The sequence below is a fragment of the Leiobunum rupestre genome, chromosome 3 (assembly GCF_980474605.1).
Source record: "Leiobunum rupestre chromosome 3, qqLeiRupe1.1.hap1, whole genome shotgun sequence".
In the NCBI taxonomy this organism is placed as follows: domain Eukaryota; kingdom Metazoa; phylum Arthropoda; class Arachnida; order Opiliones; family Sclerosomatidae; genus Leiobunum; species Leiobunum rupestre.
The window spans coordinates 73,556,941-73,572,759 of record NC_143386.1 but is presented as its reverse complement, the minus strand read 5'-3'; the positions used below and the strand labels follow the sequence as shown (position 1 = coordinate 73,572,759).

The 15,819-nt window shown below is 35.8% G+C and overlaps 1 protein-coding gene across 2 annotated transcripts in view; it reads left to right on the top strand.

The window, feature by feature from the left end:
* Window positions 1–15,580, top strand: part of LOC149954586 (ATP-dependent DNA helicase Q1-like) — a 40,147-nt gene extending 24,567 nt beyond the window's left edge. For both annotated transcript variants that reach the window (XM_090169146.1, XM_090169147.1), the window contains exons 9-12: window positions 11,248–11,386; window positions 13,277–13,359; window positions 14,416–14,688; window positions 15,217–15,580. In XM_090169146.1, the coding sequence (XP_090025272.1) occupies window positions 11,248–11,386; window positions 13,277–13,359; window positions 14,416–14,688; window positions 15,217–15,521 (800 nt within the window). In that variant the 3' untranslated portion in view covers window positions 15,522–15,580. The remainder of the gene's footprint in view (window positions 1–11,247; window positions 11,387–13,276; window positions 13,360–14,415; window positions 14,689–15,216) is intronic.
* Window positions 15,581–15,819: the final 239 nt, after the last annotated feature.

Sequence of the window (15,819 nt, the reverse complement as noted above, 5' to 3'; positions counted from 1 at the left end):
CTAGATTGAATATTATAGAATTCTGGTACAGAACTCGAATTATAATAAATTAGATTAGTCTCGACGTTTTTATAAATGGTGCCGTGACCAGGATGTATTGAAAAGTAAAAAATTTATTCGGTATGAGTCAAATTTTGTAAGAATATGGATTGAGTACTATAGGAGTTTTGAATGAAGCAATAGTAAAAATTAGGCTTAGCGAAAGGCAACGTGTTAAACAATTTAGCTGCCCTTGCTCAACTAATGGCACAGGCCTTCCGGGCCGCCCAGCCACCTAAGGCCTCATGAAAATCTTCGCGAAATTTTTAACCACTAAATTATTTTAGAAATTTACATTAGTTAGCTGATAATATAGTTTTGGATTTAATTCCAACAATGTTAAAAGATAGAGCCCTATCACGGTACCTACAAACTATTTATCCCGTAAGAGATCAGGTAACTGTACAAGACTTTGTCGATAATTACGTGTATATTTAAGAACAAATGGTAAATGACTTAAGACCAGCCACTCATAAAGAGAATGAGACCGTTGCTGAGTATATTGCTAGGCTAATGAAAATGAACAATTGTTTAATTCATCCTGAAAGTGATGCTACTTTAGCTTCAATTATAAGAAGAAATGTAAAACAAACCTAGCTGCTTTACAAACTCGTTGTGACAGTGACTCATTAGAACAATCTATGAAAGAAATACGTAAATCACGTAATGTAACTAACCCTACAAATAATTGTCAATATAACCCTCGGAATTGAGGAAATTTTCGTAATAGCTCAGTAACAAACGAATCAACCCTTTAATCGATCAAATCTACTAGGTAGAAATCAAACCTTTAGGCCTAACACTCTAAATAGACCCAGTAATAACTATTGCCAGAACATTACTCTGACGAACAATACTAGAACTTTCACACCAACGTAACGTTAGGACAACGAAATTCCCGCTCGAATTTTCATTCCCCCCGAACGCGCGCCTCCGGGGGGAGGCAGGCGCTGCCGATTCCCGAAGCGAGCATTTGGAGTTCTTGAGCGATTTACTAAAGAAACTCCGGCAGCTATTAAAATACAATATCCCCATGGCGACTTTAATACTAGACTAGACTCTGGAGTGGATGCTTCGTTTATGAGTCTAGTCCAGTATTGAAAGTTACATGGAAATTATGAAAGAGATATTTTACAACCAAAAGGTGAAGTTGAGTGTATAGTTTTAGGAGGTGGGCGCTACACCTTTACCCAAGGGTCGGAAAAGGTTAATTTTATTATTTTAAATAGGCAATTTACACACGAATTTCAAGTAGTCCCATATCCCTACTGTGTGATTTCATTTTAGGTAGAGATTTTTTGAAAAATTATCCTTCAATATTAGATTTCCAAATAGGAACTTGTCATATCGGAAATTTAATAGTGCCTTATATAAAGGAAAGTAAACAAGTGCCCCTAGTTCTATAATTATCGAAATTATGGATAAAGTTATAAAAAATACTAAACTACCTATTATATTACAACATGAATTAATATCTTTACTTATGAAAGACCCTGAATGTTTTGAGCCGAAAGAAAGCCGCACAAATTTAGTATACCACGAAATTCATACGGGTGATGCCAGGCCAATTCGAAGCGCGCCATATAGGGTAGGCGACGAAAAACGGGAAGTAATTAAAGAAAAAATTCAGGAATTACCACGTGATAAAGTAATAAAACCCTCAAAAAGTCCTTGGGCTTCACCTGTGGTATTGGTACATCAAGAAAACAGAGGAGGGAAAATGCGTCTCTGTGTGGATTACCGAAAACTAAACAAGGTAACTACCAAAAACCCATATCCTATGCAGCGTATTGACGATATGTTAATGCGTATGAAAAAGGCTAAGCATATCACTGCATTGGACTTACGATCTGGCTACTGGCAGATCGAGGTTTATCCAAATTCAATACCAAAAACAGCTTTCGTAACGAGTTCAGGCAAGTATGAATTTAATGTACTATCTTTTGGCTTAACGAGAGCCCTCAGCACCTTTCAACGTTTAGTTGATTAATTATTTAGAGACGGAAACAACTTTGACTTATGTGTATATCTTGATGATATATTAATTGTCTCTGAAAATCGGGAAAACCATTTAAAGGCCCTAGAGTACGCTTTAACTCAGTTAAGAAATGCTGGTCTTACGCTAAAAGCGGAAAAGTGTCAATTCGCACAGTCAGAGGCTAAGATTCTCGGTCACGTGGTAAACAAAACGGGTGTACACATAGACTGATCACGTTTCGACGCGATTGAGAATTTTCTGCCTCCGAAAAACGTTTAACAAGGCCAAAAGTTTTTAGGTCTAACATATTGGCACTCCAGGTTTATTCCAAAGTACTCTCTTATAGCAGAACCATAGGATTAAGAGAAAAGATATTCGATTTGTATGGGGCGCGGAACAACAACGATCCTTTGATCTTCTGAAGCAGGCTTTGTACACTGTTTAAAAAGTCTTCGACAGGTGAAATTTTTGCCCTCTTTTTAATTCTGCTAGAAAACTATAATAGATAGATCGATGAAACCAATTGCAACTATTATTTATTTTCCAATATCTTTCGTTATTTATCGGTTTCATCCACCAAAAATTAATAGTTTTGGCAGCTACCGTCAAAACTCATTTTTGACAACTTTTTAAATATTGGTTCTACGGCACTGACTCGCGCGTTTTTGAATTCACAATGGTCGATTCATATTTAGAAAGTGAAAAATTTTCCCTCTACAACCAACGGTTGAGAAGTTATCGCGTTTACAAACTTTCGTCGAAATTGGGAAACACCTAAAATGCATCAAGCGATTATTAATAACGCAACTTCGACAGCGATTCAATAACATTGAAAATATATTTAATTAAAGGCCGGTTTAAAAAAAAACAAATCCCAAGAACAACTTGGCAAGTGGTTTTAGGAATATTCTTTTTTATACGCTAAAGCTTTTAAAAAGCTATTTGTGTTAGAAATTGTTTATAATAATGGTTACCACACAGGCTCCCCGCCAGCAATAGGCACAAGTAGGCACGTGCCTACGTTGAAAAACTGTAGGCCTACTTGGGGGCCTCCAAATTTTTAAAAATGTGCCTATGATTGGGCCTCCAAAATCGAAATAAACTTTCAGTTTGTAAGATTTTTACATTTGGGCCTTCTAAAAATGCTTATTTAGAAAGCAGGTTTCTTTGCCAATTTCAAGAGGGTAAGAATGAATGACCGCGATTCCAGATTTTTCCCTTAAAAACTTGATCTTTTGAATCGACTGAAATACTACATGCTAGGCAGAAAGGTGCACCTGACACCTGTTTGCCGTGGTGTCAGTGAGAAGCTACAACACACTGTGTTACACCGATAAGCAACAAACACAGCACCCCACAAAAGGATAACGCAACCCGTCAAAAGTCGCGCATTTCCTTTTTTAAGACTACAAAGCTATTACAAACAGTCTTTTTCAAGACACATTGGATTTTGAGGTGTTGAAGGATACACCGGAATTTTTTGCCAAGATTCAACTTTAGAGAGATCCTGTTGTAACTCAGCGTTAGATGTGTTTGTACTAAGAATTTTGATAAGTTTTGTGTCATCTGCAAAGAGACTGATGGGGAAAGAATGGTCGACAGCTGAAGGTAAACTATTGATGTATATTGCAAATAAAAATGGTTAACATTAGGAGCGCACAGCTATGAAATTAGATATAAGAAAGGTATAAATCATTCTAACACCAGGGAATGGTGCAAACAAAGCGATTAGCCAGGAGCAAAGTTTGGTGGCCAGAATTGAACACCAACATTGAGGACAGAATTAGAGCACGTTCAAGTTGTCAGCAAAATGCAACCATGCCAAAGGCTGAATACTTGAAGTGGCCCGAAGAGATCCAACCGTGGACTCGGGTCCATATAGACTTTGCCGGACCGGTAAATGGGAAATATTTATTAATATTAGTGGACTCTACCTCGAAATGGATGGAAATCGGAGTCACTTCAACAACCAGTTCAGCCGTAGTTATCACATTCTTACGACAAAATTTGGCACGTTATGGAATTATGAAGACCCTGTTGAGTGATAATGCCACTTGTTTCACAAGTAACGAGTTCCAAATCTTCACGCAGAATAACGGCTTCAAGCATTTGACCATTGCACCGTCGAGTAGACACAGACCACACGTACGAAGATATAGTCGAAGACGTAAATCAATTAAAAGACTTAATTTATGAACTGAAATGTTTAATCGTTAATGTAGTTAAAATACACTATAATCAGTCTATTTAAAAAAGAGGTGATGTTATGAACTATAATAGCCAGGGGCGCCACTGGGTGGGGAAGCTGAGGGAGCTCTAGTTTTATGACCACCTAAACAGTGGTCTACCGGCTGCCGACATGTTCGGTACTCTTACTTAAAACTTCATATGTAAAAATCATCATCATCATGGAAATAAATCTTATAGCTAGCTTCAATAGAGTGTTTAATTAACAAGAACAAACACATCAGATTGATTAAATCTAGATTAGATTACCCTCATTTAATAACGATCACCCTGATTTAATCACGATTACCCTGATTTAATCTTGATTACCCTGATTTAATCTTGATTACCCTCATTTAATGACGATCACCCTGATTTAATCACGATCACCCTGATTTAATCACGATTACCCTGATTTAATCTTGATTACCCTCATTTAATGACGATCACCCTGATTTAATCACGATTACCCTGATTTAATCACGATTACCCTGATTTAATCATTTTACTATGATTAAGACGCAGCCAAAATGGAAGTGACCTGCCCCTCGGAAAAATCTAATCGACGAATGTCATTCCTTGATTAAAATGCCTTTAAAAAAATCCATTGCAGGGGAAACGTTTAGAAATCATGTCAAAATTTAAAAACAATCGTTAAAAGTCAGGAAATTTTTGAAATAAACATTATAGATGGGGCCTCTAAATCAGGCTGGGCCTATGTGCAGAAAATTCTTGGCGGGGCTACTGTTACCACAATTTTAAACCAGCCTTTAATTAAACATGTTGTTGGATCGCTGTCGAAGTTACGTTATTAATAATCGCTTGGTGCATTTTAGGTGTTTCCCAATTTCGACGAAAGTTTGTAAACGCGATAACTTCTCAACCGTTGGTTGTAGAGGGAAAATTTTTCCACTTTCTAAATATTAATCGACCATTGTGAATTTAAAAACGCGCGAGTCAGTGCCGTAGAACCAATATTTAAAAAGTTGTAAAAAGTGAGTTTTGACGGTAGCTGCCAAAACTATTAATTTTTGGTGGACGAAACCGATAAATAACGAAAGATATTGGAAAATAAATAATAGTTGCAATTGGTTTCATCGATCTATCTATTATAGTTTTCTAGCAGAATTAAAAAGAGGGCAAAAATTTCACCTGTCGAAGACTTTTTAAACAGAGTGTACAATGCCGGTCCGTTGTCCACGTATAAGTCGTCAGAAGCTTGTATCCTAACTACGGATGCAAGTGATGTGGGACTCGGATGCATGCTGTCTCAGAAACAAAATGGCGTTGAGGTTCCGCTTGCATACGCCAGTCGATTACTTAGTATCTCTGAGAAAAAGTATACAACTATGGAGAAGGCGTGTCTATCCATTTTATGGGCTATCAAAAAATTTCGACCATTCTTAGAAAATAAACCCTTGACTGTTCTCACTGATCGTAAGAGCTTACAATGGCTGTTTAATGTAAAGGATCCCAATGCCCGATTAGTTCGATGGGCTATGTACTTGCAATCTTTCAAATTCAACATTGTATATAAGAAAGGTGTCGAAAACGTTGTTGGCGGATGCCCTCTCACGAGCTCCATTGTCATTAGCTGCTATGGATCTCCGAGAAACTATAGAACAGTCTCAAAGAGCAGTGTTGCCACCTGCTCCTCACTCTATGTATAATACTTTTTCTATTAACGATATAAAACGAAATCAGGCAACAGATCTTGAATGTATTCAAATTATAGAATCCTTAGAATCTAATATTGAAAAGTTTACAAATAAATTTGAAATCGATAACGATATACTATATCGAAAATCCTGGGGAAATAATCCTAGAAAAATAATATTACCGTCTTGATTAAGAAAAGACGCGATCAGATTATTGCATGACCACCCCACTTCCGCTCATAGAAGTAGGGATAAAACCATTTCTAAGGTTCGATATAGATACTTTTTGAATAGTCTAACAGCTGACGTTAAGAAGTATGTCCAATGTTGCGTCATCTGTCAGCAGCACAAGGCTCGAAATCGTCGAGTACCGGGATTAATGACTAGTACAGATAATATTGAACCATTTGACATGGTCGGCGTCAGGGTTGTTGATTTTTTTGATTTTTTTAAAAAAATAAAAAAAAAACGATTTTTTTTATTTTAATCGGATTTTTTTGATTTTAATCGATTTTTTTATTTTTCATTAATTTTTAGGTTTTTGTCACTTTTTAAAAGCAATATATAAGCTTATTGATATAATTATTATTTTTGTATAAATTATATTCAATAGTAGACAGTTTTATCATGTCAAAAATATTTATTCGAAGAAATAAGTATGTTTGTATCACAGGAGTAACCTTGAAAAGTAAAACTACACTGTGTAAGAAATAAGGCACTATCACAGGCCAATCGCCAGTTTAAAAATTAGCTGGGACAGTTTAAAAATTAATTGCCTGGGGTGTTAGTGGCCCTGGTGACCACTTAATTAATTCAAAGTTTTTCCCTTTAAGATTTATAGTTCTTTATTTAACACTCCAAAATTTTGAAATACCCATAATAACTAACCCACTAAGCCTATGCCCTAGCACATATTGTCAAGACTCAAGAGTAGATAATTTGACCATAAATGATGAAAGCCTGATTTTGAAGGTTAAAAATGGTAAGTGGCCAGTTTTTTTAATTAAACTACCTAGGCTCTACTGGCCACAGGTCCAGTTTAAAACAATTCCTTATTTCTCAGCCTGGGAGAGTCCATTATTTTCAAAGAACCAAAAATGAGGTGAGGAAGGGATCGTGATAGTGATAGGTAATAGTGTAATATTATGACAAAATTGGTCTAAAATATAATAATTCAATAGTAAATCTCTCATTTATGGAAATTTAATACCTTTTAAACAATCTTTTATACAAACAGATTTAAATCAACGATTTTTTTTTAAAAATCATTTGATTAAAATCGCTGATTTAAATCAACTTGATTTAAATCAAACAACCCTGGTCGGCGTGGATATCATGGATCCCCTACCTATTAGTTAAAAACAAAATCGTTTTTTAATAGTCTTTGTTGATTACTTAACGAAGTATGTAGAGTTAATAACTGTACGACGAATAACAGCTGAAGTGTGTTGCGAGAAATTACGTAACTTTATTTTACGTTGGGGATCGCCCAAAAAGATTTTTAGTGACCAAGGGAAACAGTTTGTTGCGTCCCTCTGGGAAAATACTTGCCGCCTTTTACGGGTTAAAACTAAACATACCACTATCTATCATCCGCAATCTAACCTAACGGATCGTCAAAACAGAACAATAGGTGAAATGGTGTCCATGTACGTGGGGAATGATCACAGACAATGGGATCAACATTTAATGTTCCTACAGTTTGCGATCAATTCGACTCCACAAGAAAGTACTGGACGTGCTCCATTTTACTTAAACTGTGGAGGTGAACCGAGACTTCCTTGGCAGATAGATGACTCTCATGAGGTCCCTATCTTAAATGAAAGTGACCGATCCTTTCATCAGCTTCCTGAGGGTATCGGTAGAGCTAAAGAATATTTAAGAAAGGCGTAAGAGCACCAGAGAAAATATTACAACATGAGAAGAGAAAACGTCGAATAATAATAACCCATAACTTATCTCAAGGCGCGACGTACTACGCCGCGAAACTCAGTCCAAAATGGGAGGGTCCTTTTAAACTAGTGCGTAAAATCTCTTCTCTGGTTTATGAGTTGGAAGATGCAATTACTGGTGAGAATAAAGGTCAGCGTCATATTTCACAATTGAAACGATATATCACTGACTTGAACCTAGCATTTGAAACCATAATAGAACCAACATATTCAAATACAACTACAAATCTAGAACACGAAAGTAGTCCACCGGTAGAACCGGAGGAACAAATTTATGAACCCATAGAACCTATAATTGAGGTCGAAGCTCCAGTCCAGGGGGATATTCCGTCCGCCGAACCGACAGACGGTGTTGGAGCGAGCGCTAATATCCAGGACCTGGATGTTCCTTCGACTTCTGCCAGGGTGGATTATGTCTCTCCTACTACGGAAAATTTATCTACGGATTCCGAAAGCGAAAGCGAAACTCTTGAATTGGAAACAGAAACTACTAATGCGCAACCTGTAACAACAATTCCCAAACGCGTAGAACTAATTCATTCGACCGAACCATTAACGGATGACGAAAGGGAAGCGTGGGAAAAACCATTACAGTTAGGATGGGTCAGAGAGGTCGGTCGCCGAGCCACCATTCGTCCAGGAGGACCGGAAGTAGATATTTACTACTATCCTCCTGACGCTACTACAACCGGAAATAAATTGCGTTATATTCCCGACGTTTCGAGATATCTCATAAAAAACAAAATAAATCAATTGAAAACAGACGACTTTACCTTTTGCCGGATTTCAATCAGTAGACCTCCTTGGGAACGTCTACGAACGGCGGGAAAATTAAAACAACAATAGTACTATAGATAATTTAACATTTTTTAACTAATTTAATTTTTTTTTAGGAACAATGCTCAACGCATCGCATAAATTAAAAGTTAAGACGAGCGATGGACGATTCATCTCGGTCCCAGCTGTCCTCGACTTAAGCTTAAATTTTAGTATCATAAGTACGGCAACCAAAGAGTCCTTAGGATACGGATTTGGTCAAACAGCACATGACTTCCATCATTTTCCCATTGAAACATTTAGAGGAGTGATTCAGAACGTCGAGATTAAACTTGCTGAACATACGGTTGTATTAGACTCCGTTATAATCATCTTAGAAGATAGATAATGTTTTTGGATCGAACCCGCTGAATTAAATCGATTGGCTCTAAGTTATTGCCCTTGTGCAGTTTGTGTCGTGAGAACGAATGGATTGCGTTATTCGCCCGGAATTGGAATATAGAAACACAAACTAGCCTTGATTTCCAATATACCAGAACCCCAAGTGGAAGAACCTGTAATGATTGGTTTTATCTGACGAGAAGAAAGAAGAGGAACAACTCGTGAAAGTAGAGAACGTTACTCTTATATGGGATGCTGATGAAACGTCACCAACACAAACCCAAGTTTTAGCTATCACGACGCATCACGACGAAATAGCTGGAGCTACTAATACTCAATATCCAAAAGCTAGAAGGGTCGGATCAGAAATAATAATATCCGGACTAAAAAGGATGATACAAACAATTAAAACAAATCCTCCTCGACCTACTATTACCCTAAAGGGACCCAACGAAGAAGTCGATAAATGTAGGATCGCTAAGTTAATGCATGAATAAAGGCAACCGGTATAAAAACATAGTTAGTTTATTATATATACAAAAGCAACAGAACTATACATCTGACTATCGGTTGGCAGCCACAGGTAAAAACAATGACCAAAAGAATTATGTTTTACTCGCGTCGTCTGCTATAGTATCAGTTCAGTTCAGCATGACTATTTCAGTTCAGGTTTGGTATCCCAAAGATTAGTATGTTTTAATATTAAGACTTCTCACAAGCTACCTGCCGACGATGTAAGTTTAAGGGACATTTAGCTAAAGATTGCCCAGTACCAAAAACCATTATCCCGAATAAAGCTGAACTTTATAAATGGGCCTAAGAAAATCAAAATAAGTGAAGTCAAAAACTTTTTATAATTTTTTTTTAAACAAATTTTTTGTTAAATGTACTCTTCTCAAAGAAGGGGATTAAGCAACGGATGGGTACATTCAAATATTCCCGCCATCCGTTGTAGCATGGGAAACCATTTTGTCACACCAGATGGCGCTTAAAGCCAAGCCTCTAGTGGTGGGAAACTCATACTTAAAAGGTCACGAGGTGCGAAGCTTTTTATTAGAGTATATAATAATTGTGTTCCAAGGAATAATCCCTTCCTTGTCATCGTAGTCTTAGAGTCGTGGAGTTCGACAGATTTTTGTTTTGTTCTAGTCAGAAAAAAGGGAGCTGAGTATCAGCGAGCCCCTCGTAACCCTTCAGTATGGAGTTCATGGTAAATTTAAATATATATCTTTTCTTGTAATTTTTTAAACTATTAAATATAGGGTTTTCGGAATTTACTAAACTTTGCTTTATTTATTTCAAACCTTAAGTACTCAATAATTATAATATTATATTCGGATGAAAGTAGATTGACCTGAGGTTATAGCTAAAAGGGGAATCCGAGTTATATAACCAAGGCTAGGTTGAATATTATAGAATTCTCTTACAGAATTCGAATTATAATAAATTAGATTAGCGTCGATGGTTATACGTCTTTTACAACGATTTTATCTACTGTTATGATAACTTTGTTATGATAACATATCAGTGTAAACAAAAAAAACGATCCAGTGATAACAAGTCAAAATTTAGTAGCAGGGGCCATTTGAAATGGAACTTTTTAATGACTTTGAACCACGTATTCAAGGTCATTCAAAATTTATATCGATTAGAAAAGTGTTCCCCGTCAAATTTTAGGTCTAAATAACTTTCATCATACCTAATTACACCAATAACAAGTCGAGGGATTTTAGGCAAAACAAGAAGGTTGTGATGAAAATAATGTACCAGAGGGTGCTAATTAAAATTTTAAGTTAAATGTTTTTAACCCGATGCAAATCGGCATGGTGAAAATTTTTTAAATTGGAATCATTTCTCTAAATCCATTGGTTCATGAGATAATCTTTCAAAGACCTTGAACCAGGAAATCAAGGTCATCGTAGTTTGAAAATTCAAAAGACCCCCTGCACGTTCTTATATGTCCTGAAAATTTCAAATTCGTTGTTAAAACACATTTTGAGTTATTAGCTGTACTCATATCGGTGCATCCCTAAATATTACCGGTAAGGGGAAAGCTATGAAATTACTGTGTGCTCTCCAACCTTAGTTCTACTTTTTATACAAAGTTTTATCCACTTTCGTTTATATATTATATGGGAATGTAAAAAAATCATGACTGTTTTAAAGAAATTGGTTCATTATGAAAATCATAAAGAATTATATTTATATTTAATTGCTATATGGTTCTATTTTCCAGGAAGGGATAGCAATCCAGCCAAATGCATTGCATTTTTTCGTCTGAGCGACATGTTTCGGCTGAGTTGTATGGTGTTTTCTGATCGAACAGGGCTCGAGAAATTATATGGAATGGTTGGTTATTGCATAGACCAAACAAGGTAATTACATGTGTTTCAAGGAATATAATTATCAGGTGTATTCAACTAGCTTTCGCTAGGTAGAATAACAAAAAGTAGTAAAAGTGAAATGCATGGGGACTGTTCAGTTGAGCTATTAATCCATAGCAATGGCCAGGGGTAGGATTGCGAGGTTATAGCCGTTATTTCATTTCAGCAGGCACCTGCAAAGTAAATTCGGAGTGCCACATCATAAAGTATAAATGTATTCATCATCAGTTTCAAGTTAAAAAAATAAGGCTACTGTTTATCTTTAATCATAAGACTTACAAGGCCCCCCTTAGTTTGAAACGAATGGGAATTAGGCTAATGACTGGACATGAATCCACCTGGTGGTGAAAAACCGAAACTTATGCACAAGTCCCCCGATTTTTATAGCGGTTTGGGCAAAGGTCTTTGTCGAATATGTAGGACACATTTGTCAATTTGTTTTGCATGGAGTTTTAATTGAATTTCTTTTGGTGGTGGCAACAGTAATACGCAAGTTTAGAATTTAAGATAATTTAAGCTATTGCTAGAGTTTGTGCCAACTTGCACCTGACTACTGGTTTAAACTATAATTCTGTTAATTTGACCTGGGGTTAATTAACTCCGGGATGTGGCTATACAAGCAGTTACTACCTGCTACCCTCAGCACAATCATAAGTTTGTCTTTGATGTAGTGAAAGCCTAAGTTATTTTTACACATGTATTCGTCACACAGTGGCAATGGAACACTAGACATTGCAAATGTACATATAATTTCCTGATCAAGAAAATCACAAGCATTGAAAATAACTTTGAGCACCTAACCATTTTTGCTTATAACCTAATTTTTTTATAAACTATTGTTAATGCTACTTGGAACATCTATAGGCAGAAATTAGCAGAATATATTTCTTATCAATTTATGCCATAAAAATTATACTTATGCGACGTTTGCTTGCTCCGTGATTAGTTGGTTTAAACCTCACTGGTTTAAAGGAACCAATGATTTTTTTTATTATTTGTTTTTATAATTAACTAAAATTTATTCTAAAATGGTTGTATTTTTCTTACCGAAATGATTGCATTTCTAAAACATATACTAGGTGACCACATCTATTATATTTTCAATGCGTTCCTTGGGTTTTCTCATGGAGTATAAAGCTTGTTTTCCACTGGCGCACGCAACGACGCGTTTCTCAGCTTTGAAACGTTCAAACGTTTTTACGCGCGTAAAGAAAATAACATTATGACGCGCGCTAGTGGAAAACAAGCTTAAGACTCTTCTTCATCATATATTTAACTTTATTTTATCTACTGTTTTCGGATAAGAATCCTTCTTTTTGCTTATGGTTTTTCCTATATTTTCCTTTAATTCACTTGAAAATTTCCTATTTTTTCTATAACATTTTCCAGGCATTTTCTTGGTCACCGTGCATTTATACAAAATGAAACTAAAACTAAAACTTCGTTCTGGTGAGACTTGTAAAAAACGAAACCTAAACTAAAATTTGTTCTGATCACGTGAGAATTGTAATATTGCTCCTATTAATTTTTAGTTGATTGGTAGTATGTTTTTTTTGGGTTTTTATTAAAAAAACATTTTTTCCCCAACTCTGGCTTGTTCGATTGATGCAGTTTCCAAAGGGCTTTTCACTATGTACCTGCCAAAACGTAGATAAATATACCACTGAAAAGTTGAATATCTAACGTGTTTACGCAAATTAAGTTAAGTGAGTCATTCTTGGAAAACAATTTTTTTAAAGAGCTGGAACCTACAAAAGTATACATATATCAACCAAACACATAAGCAAAATAGGGAGGTGGCAACTTTGTTTGGACCTACTTAATTAGTCAAAGTACTGAGAAATTAATATAATTATTTAATAGTTTAAAATAATTTTTAAGATGTAGAAGAGAAGTAATGGCTCAACACTTTGGAGAAGATGATATGAATTGTGACAAAATGTGTGATTCGTGCAAGAACTCAGGTAAATTATTTTCTAACCAACCAAAAGCCATAGAAAGCTTCACGAAAACCAAATTTTGTGCCAATTTCACATTTCTGACTAAATCGGCACAACTCATAAAATAATACAAAATTCCCATAAAGCAAAAAAAGGCATGTTTACATGCTTTTAGACCAAAATTCAAAAATTTCGTTCCAAGTTTCCACAATTTTTACCCAAGCTACATGTACACAGGTTATAAAGTAACCTACCTAGTTTGTAGACTTACAATTGTTAGTGTGATTCTTTTTTTTAATATTGAAGTCTTACCCTAAAATCAGGCCAATAGACGGTAAAATAAATGGGGGTGGAATTTTAAACCGTCATTGCCACTTAAAAACTGGACACTAGCCAGGGAGGGAACACCGGATTGGTTGGTATTGGAGCATGCGCAGAGGCCAATTTTTAACTTTCGCTGAGTAACAAATATCTAAATCGTGATTCTTCGTAGAGCACGTGGCGCCATCTAAGTAAACTGACCGTTATATTTCGGGAATAAAAGCTAGACAAAATGGTTGTTTAACTGTAAATTTACCTATAACTTGAATTCTTTAAATTAAAATACAAATTATTAACTGAGATCAATCGTAATGACGTGAAAAACGGTTGAAATGATTTCAGTGACAATTAAAGTCGCGAAGCGGAGAGGCTGGCAGCCATGCTGTCACGAAACTTTTCCCCTTTTTTCGTACCCCCAAATTCAAAAACCCTTCAGAGGCTGGGAAGCCGTTGGAATTTATTTTACCGTCTATTATGAGATACTGTCAGATACAGTTTTATGGGAAGGTTATACAAAAATTAATTTATCAGGAACTAAAATTAATATATCAGGAACTAAAATTAATATATCAGGAACTAAAATTAATATTGCAGTGTTTGGTGATACAGTACCATCACCTTGTAATAGAAACACTTTAAATACAATGAAACAGAACATAACTGAAAGGCAAAAGAGGGAATTAAATTAACCTCATTTGAAAAAGCTTGTGATTTTGCGTATAATAATTTTGGTTCATGAATTTGTGGTTATACTTTTAGAGTTGTTAGAAAGTACAGATGTAACAAAGCTTTTCAAATTGATACATGCCATTCTGGAAAATGCATCAGCGAAAGATGAAAGAATGACAGCATCGAAAATTTTAGACGCCATCCAAGGGAAATCTCACTCTAAACTGAGGCCTCATAATTTTCAAATAGTTGATTTCAGTAGAGAAAAGTTGGAGTACATTTTAGCGTTCTTATTGATAGAGAGCTATTTAGAAGAAGACTTCCACTTTACACCTTACACCACCATCAGCTATCTAAAACAAGGTAAGGATACCTATTTTATTTAAACAGTGTTGCCACATATAGTAATTTTAAGGACTAGTAATAACGTCAGGGAAAATTTAATTTTGGTTGCAAATGGAAAACGTTTCATAAAATAAAAGATAATATAGAACATCGTACCCTAGATTCGAATTCAGTAAGCTTCCTGATTGATGGGTTTATTTATTTTATAAAGAAGCGAATACCCACTTCTGGAACGTGACCTCCGAAAAATGGGCCTCCATCGGTTGGCTATCTCTAGTTGGTTACCATGGTAATTCTGTAGCTAATTTTTTAGGAGTTCTGGCACGAAGTTCTTAAATGCTATTGACTACGCTCCAGGCTGTTATTTCAAATCTAGCGTATGAGGTCTAATTTATCTTTAATTTTAACTCATCGTAGGAAATAGCGAAAAAAGCAGGCATACTTCTCAACTCATCTCCTGCATCTTCTTAAAATTCTTGTATAACCTTTTAAAACACCCTGTATAACACTGCGTTTAATCTTTAATTAATGCCTAACCCTATTTAGGTTCCAAAAGCTCCCTTGTAACAGTTGAAGATACGCAGGTGGTCATTCATTTGCCTTCATTAAAGAGCAGATCTGTGTCAATTGATTTAAATCTGCCGAAATATGTTTCTACTAATTCAAATTCGTCCCCAAAGTCAAGTAAAGAAAAAACCAAATTAAAAAAAATGTCCATTAAAGAACCACCATTAAAGAAAAGAAAAAATGATAGTAGTGGGAAATTAACAAAAGATAACATTAATGAATCTGACTCTGATTCCTGTGAGATTGTTTATACTGAAATTGACTCTTCTTTTGGAAAATTTTAATATGACAGTATACCTTTAATTGTATTTGTATTTTTCTTTGTACATAATATATAAGGAAAAAAGTGGTGCAATTTATGTTTTTTTTTTCACTTAAAGCATACCTTCCATTCCTGCGCTGATCTGATATGGGTCGACGGCGGCGTTTGACCCAAAATATACCGGCGGCGGCGGCTTACGCCGGCGTTTAGGCCTACGGCGGCGGCGTCTTCGGCGTGGCCAAAATAACCGGCGGCGGCGGCGTACGCCGGCGTTTGTATAAATTTTAGTGCTATTTCTTGTAGCGACAGTTTAAAAAACA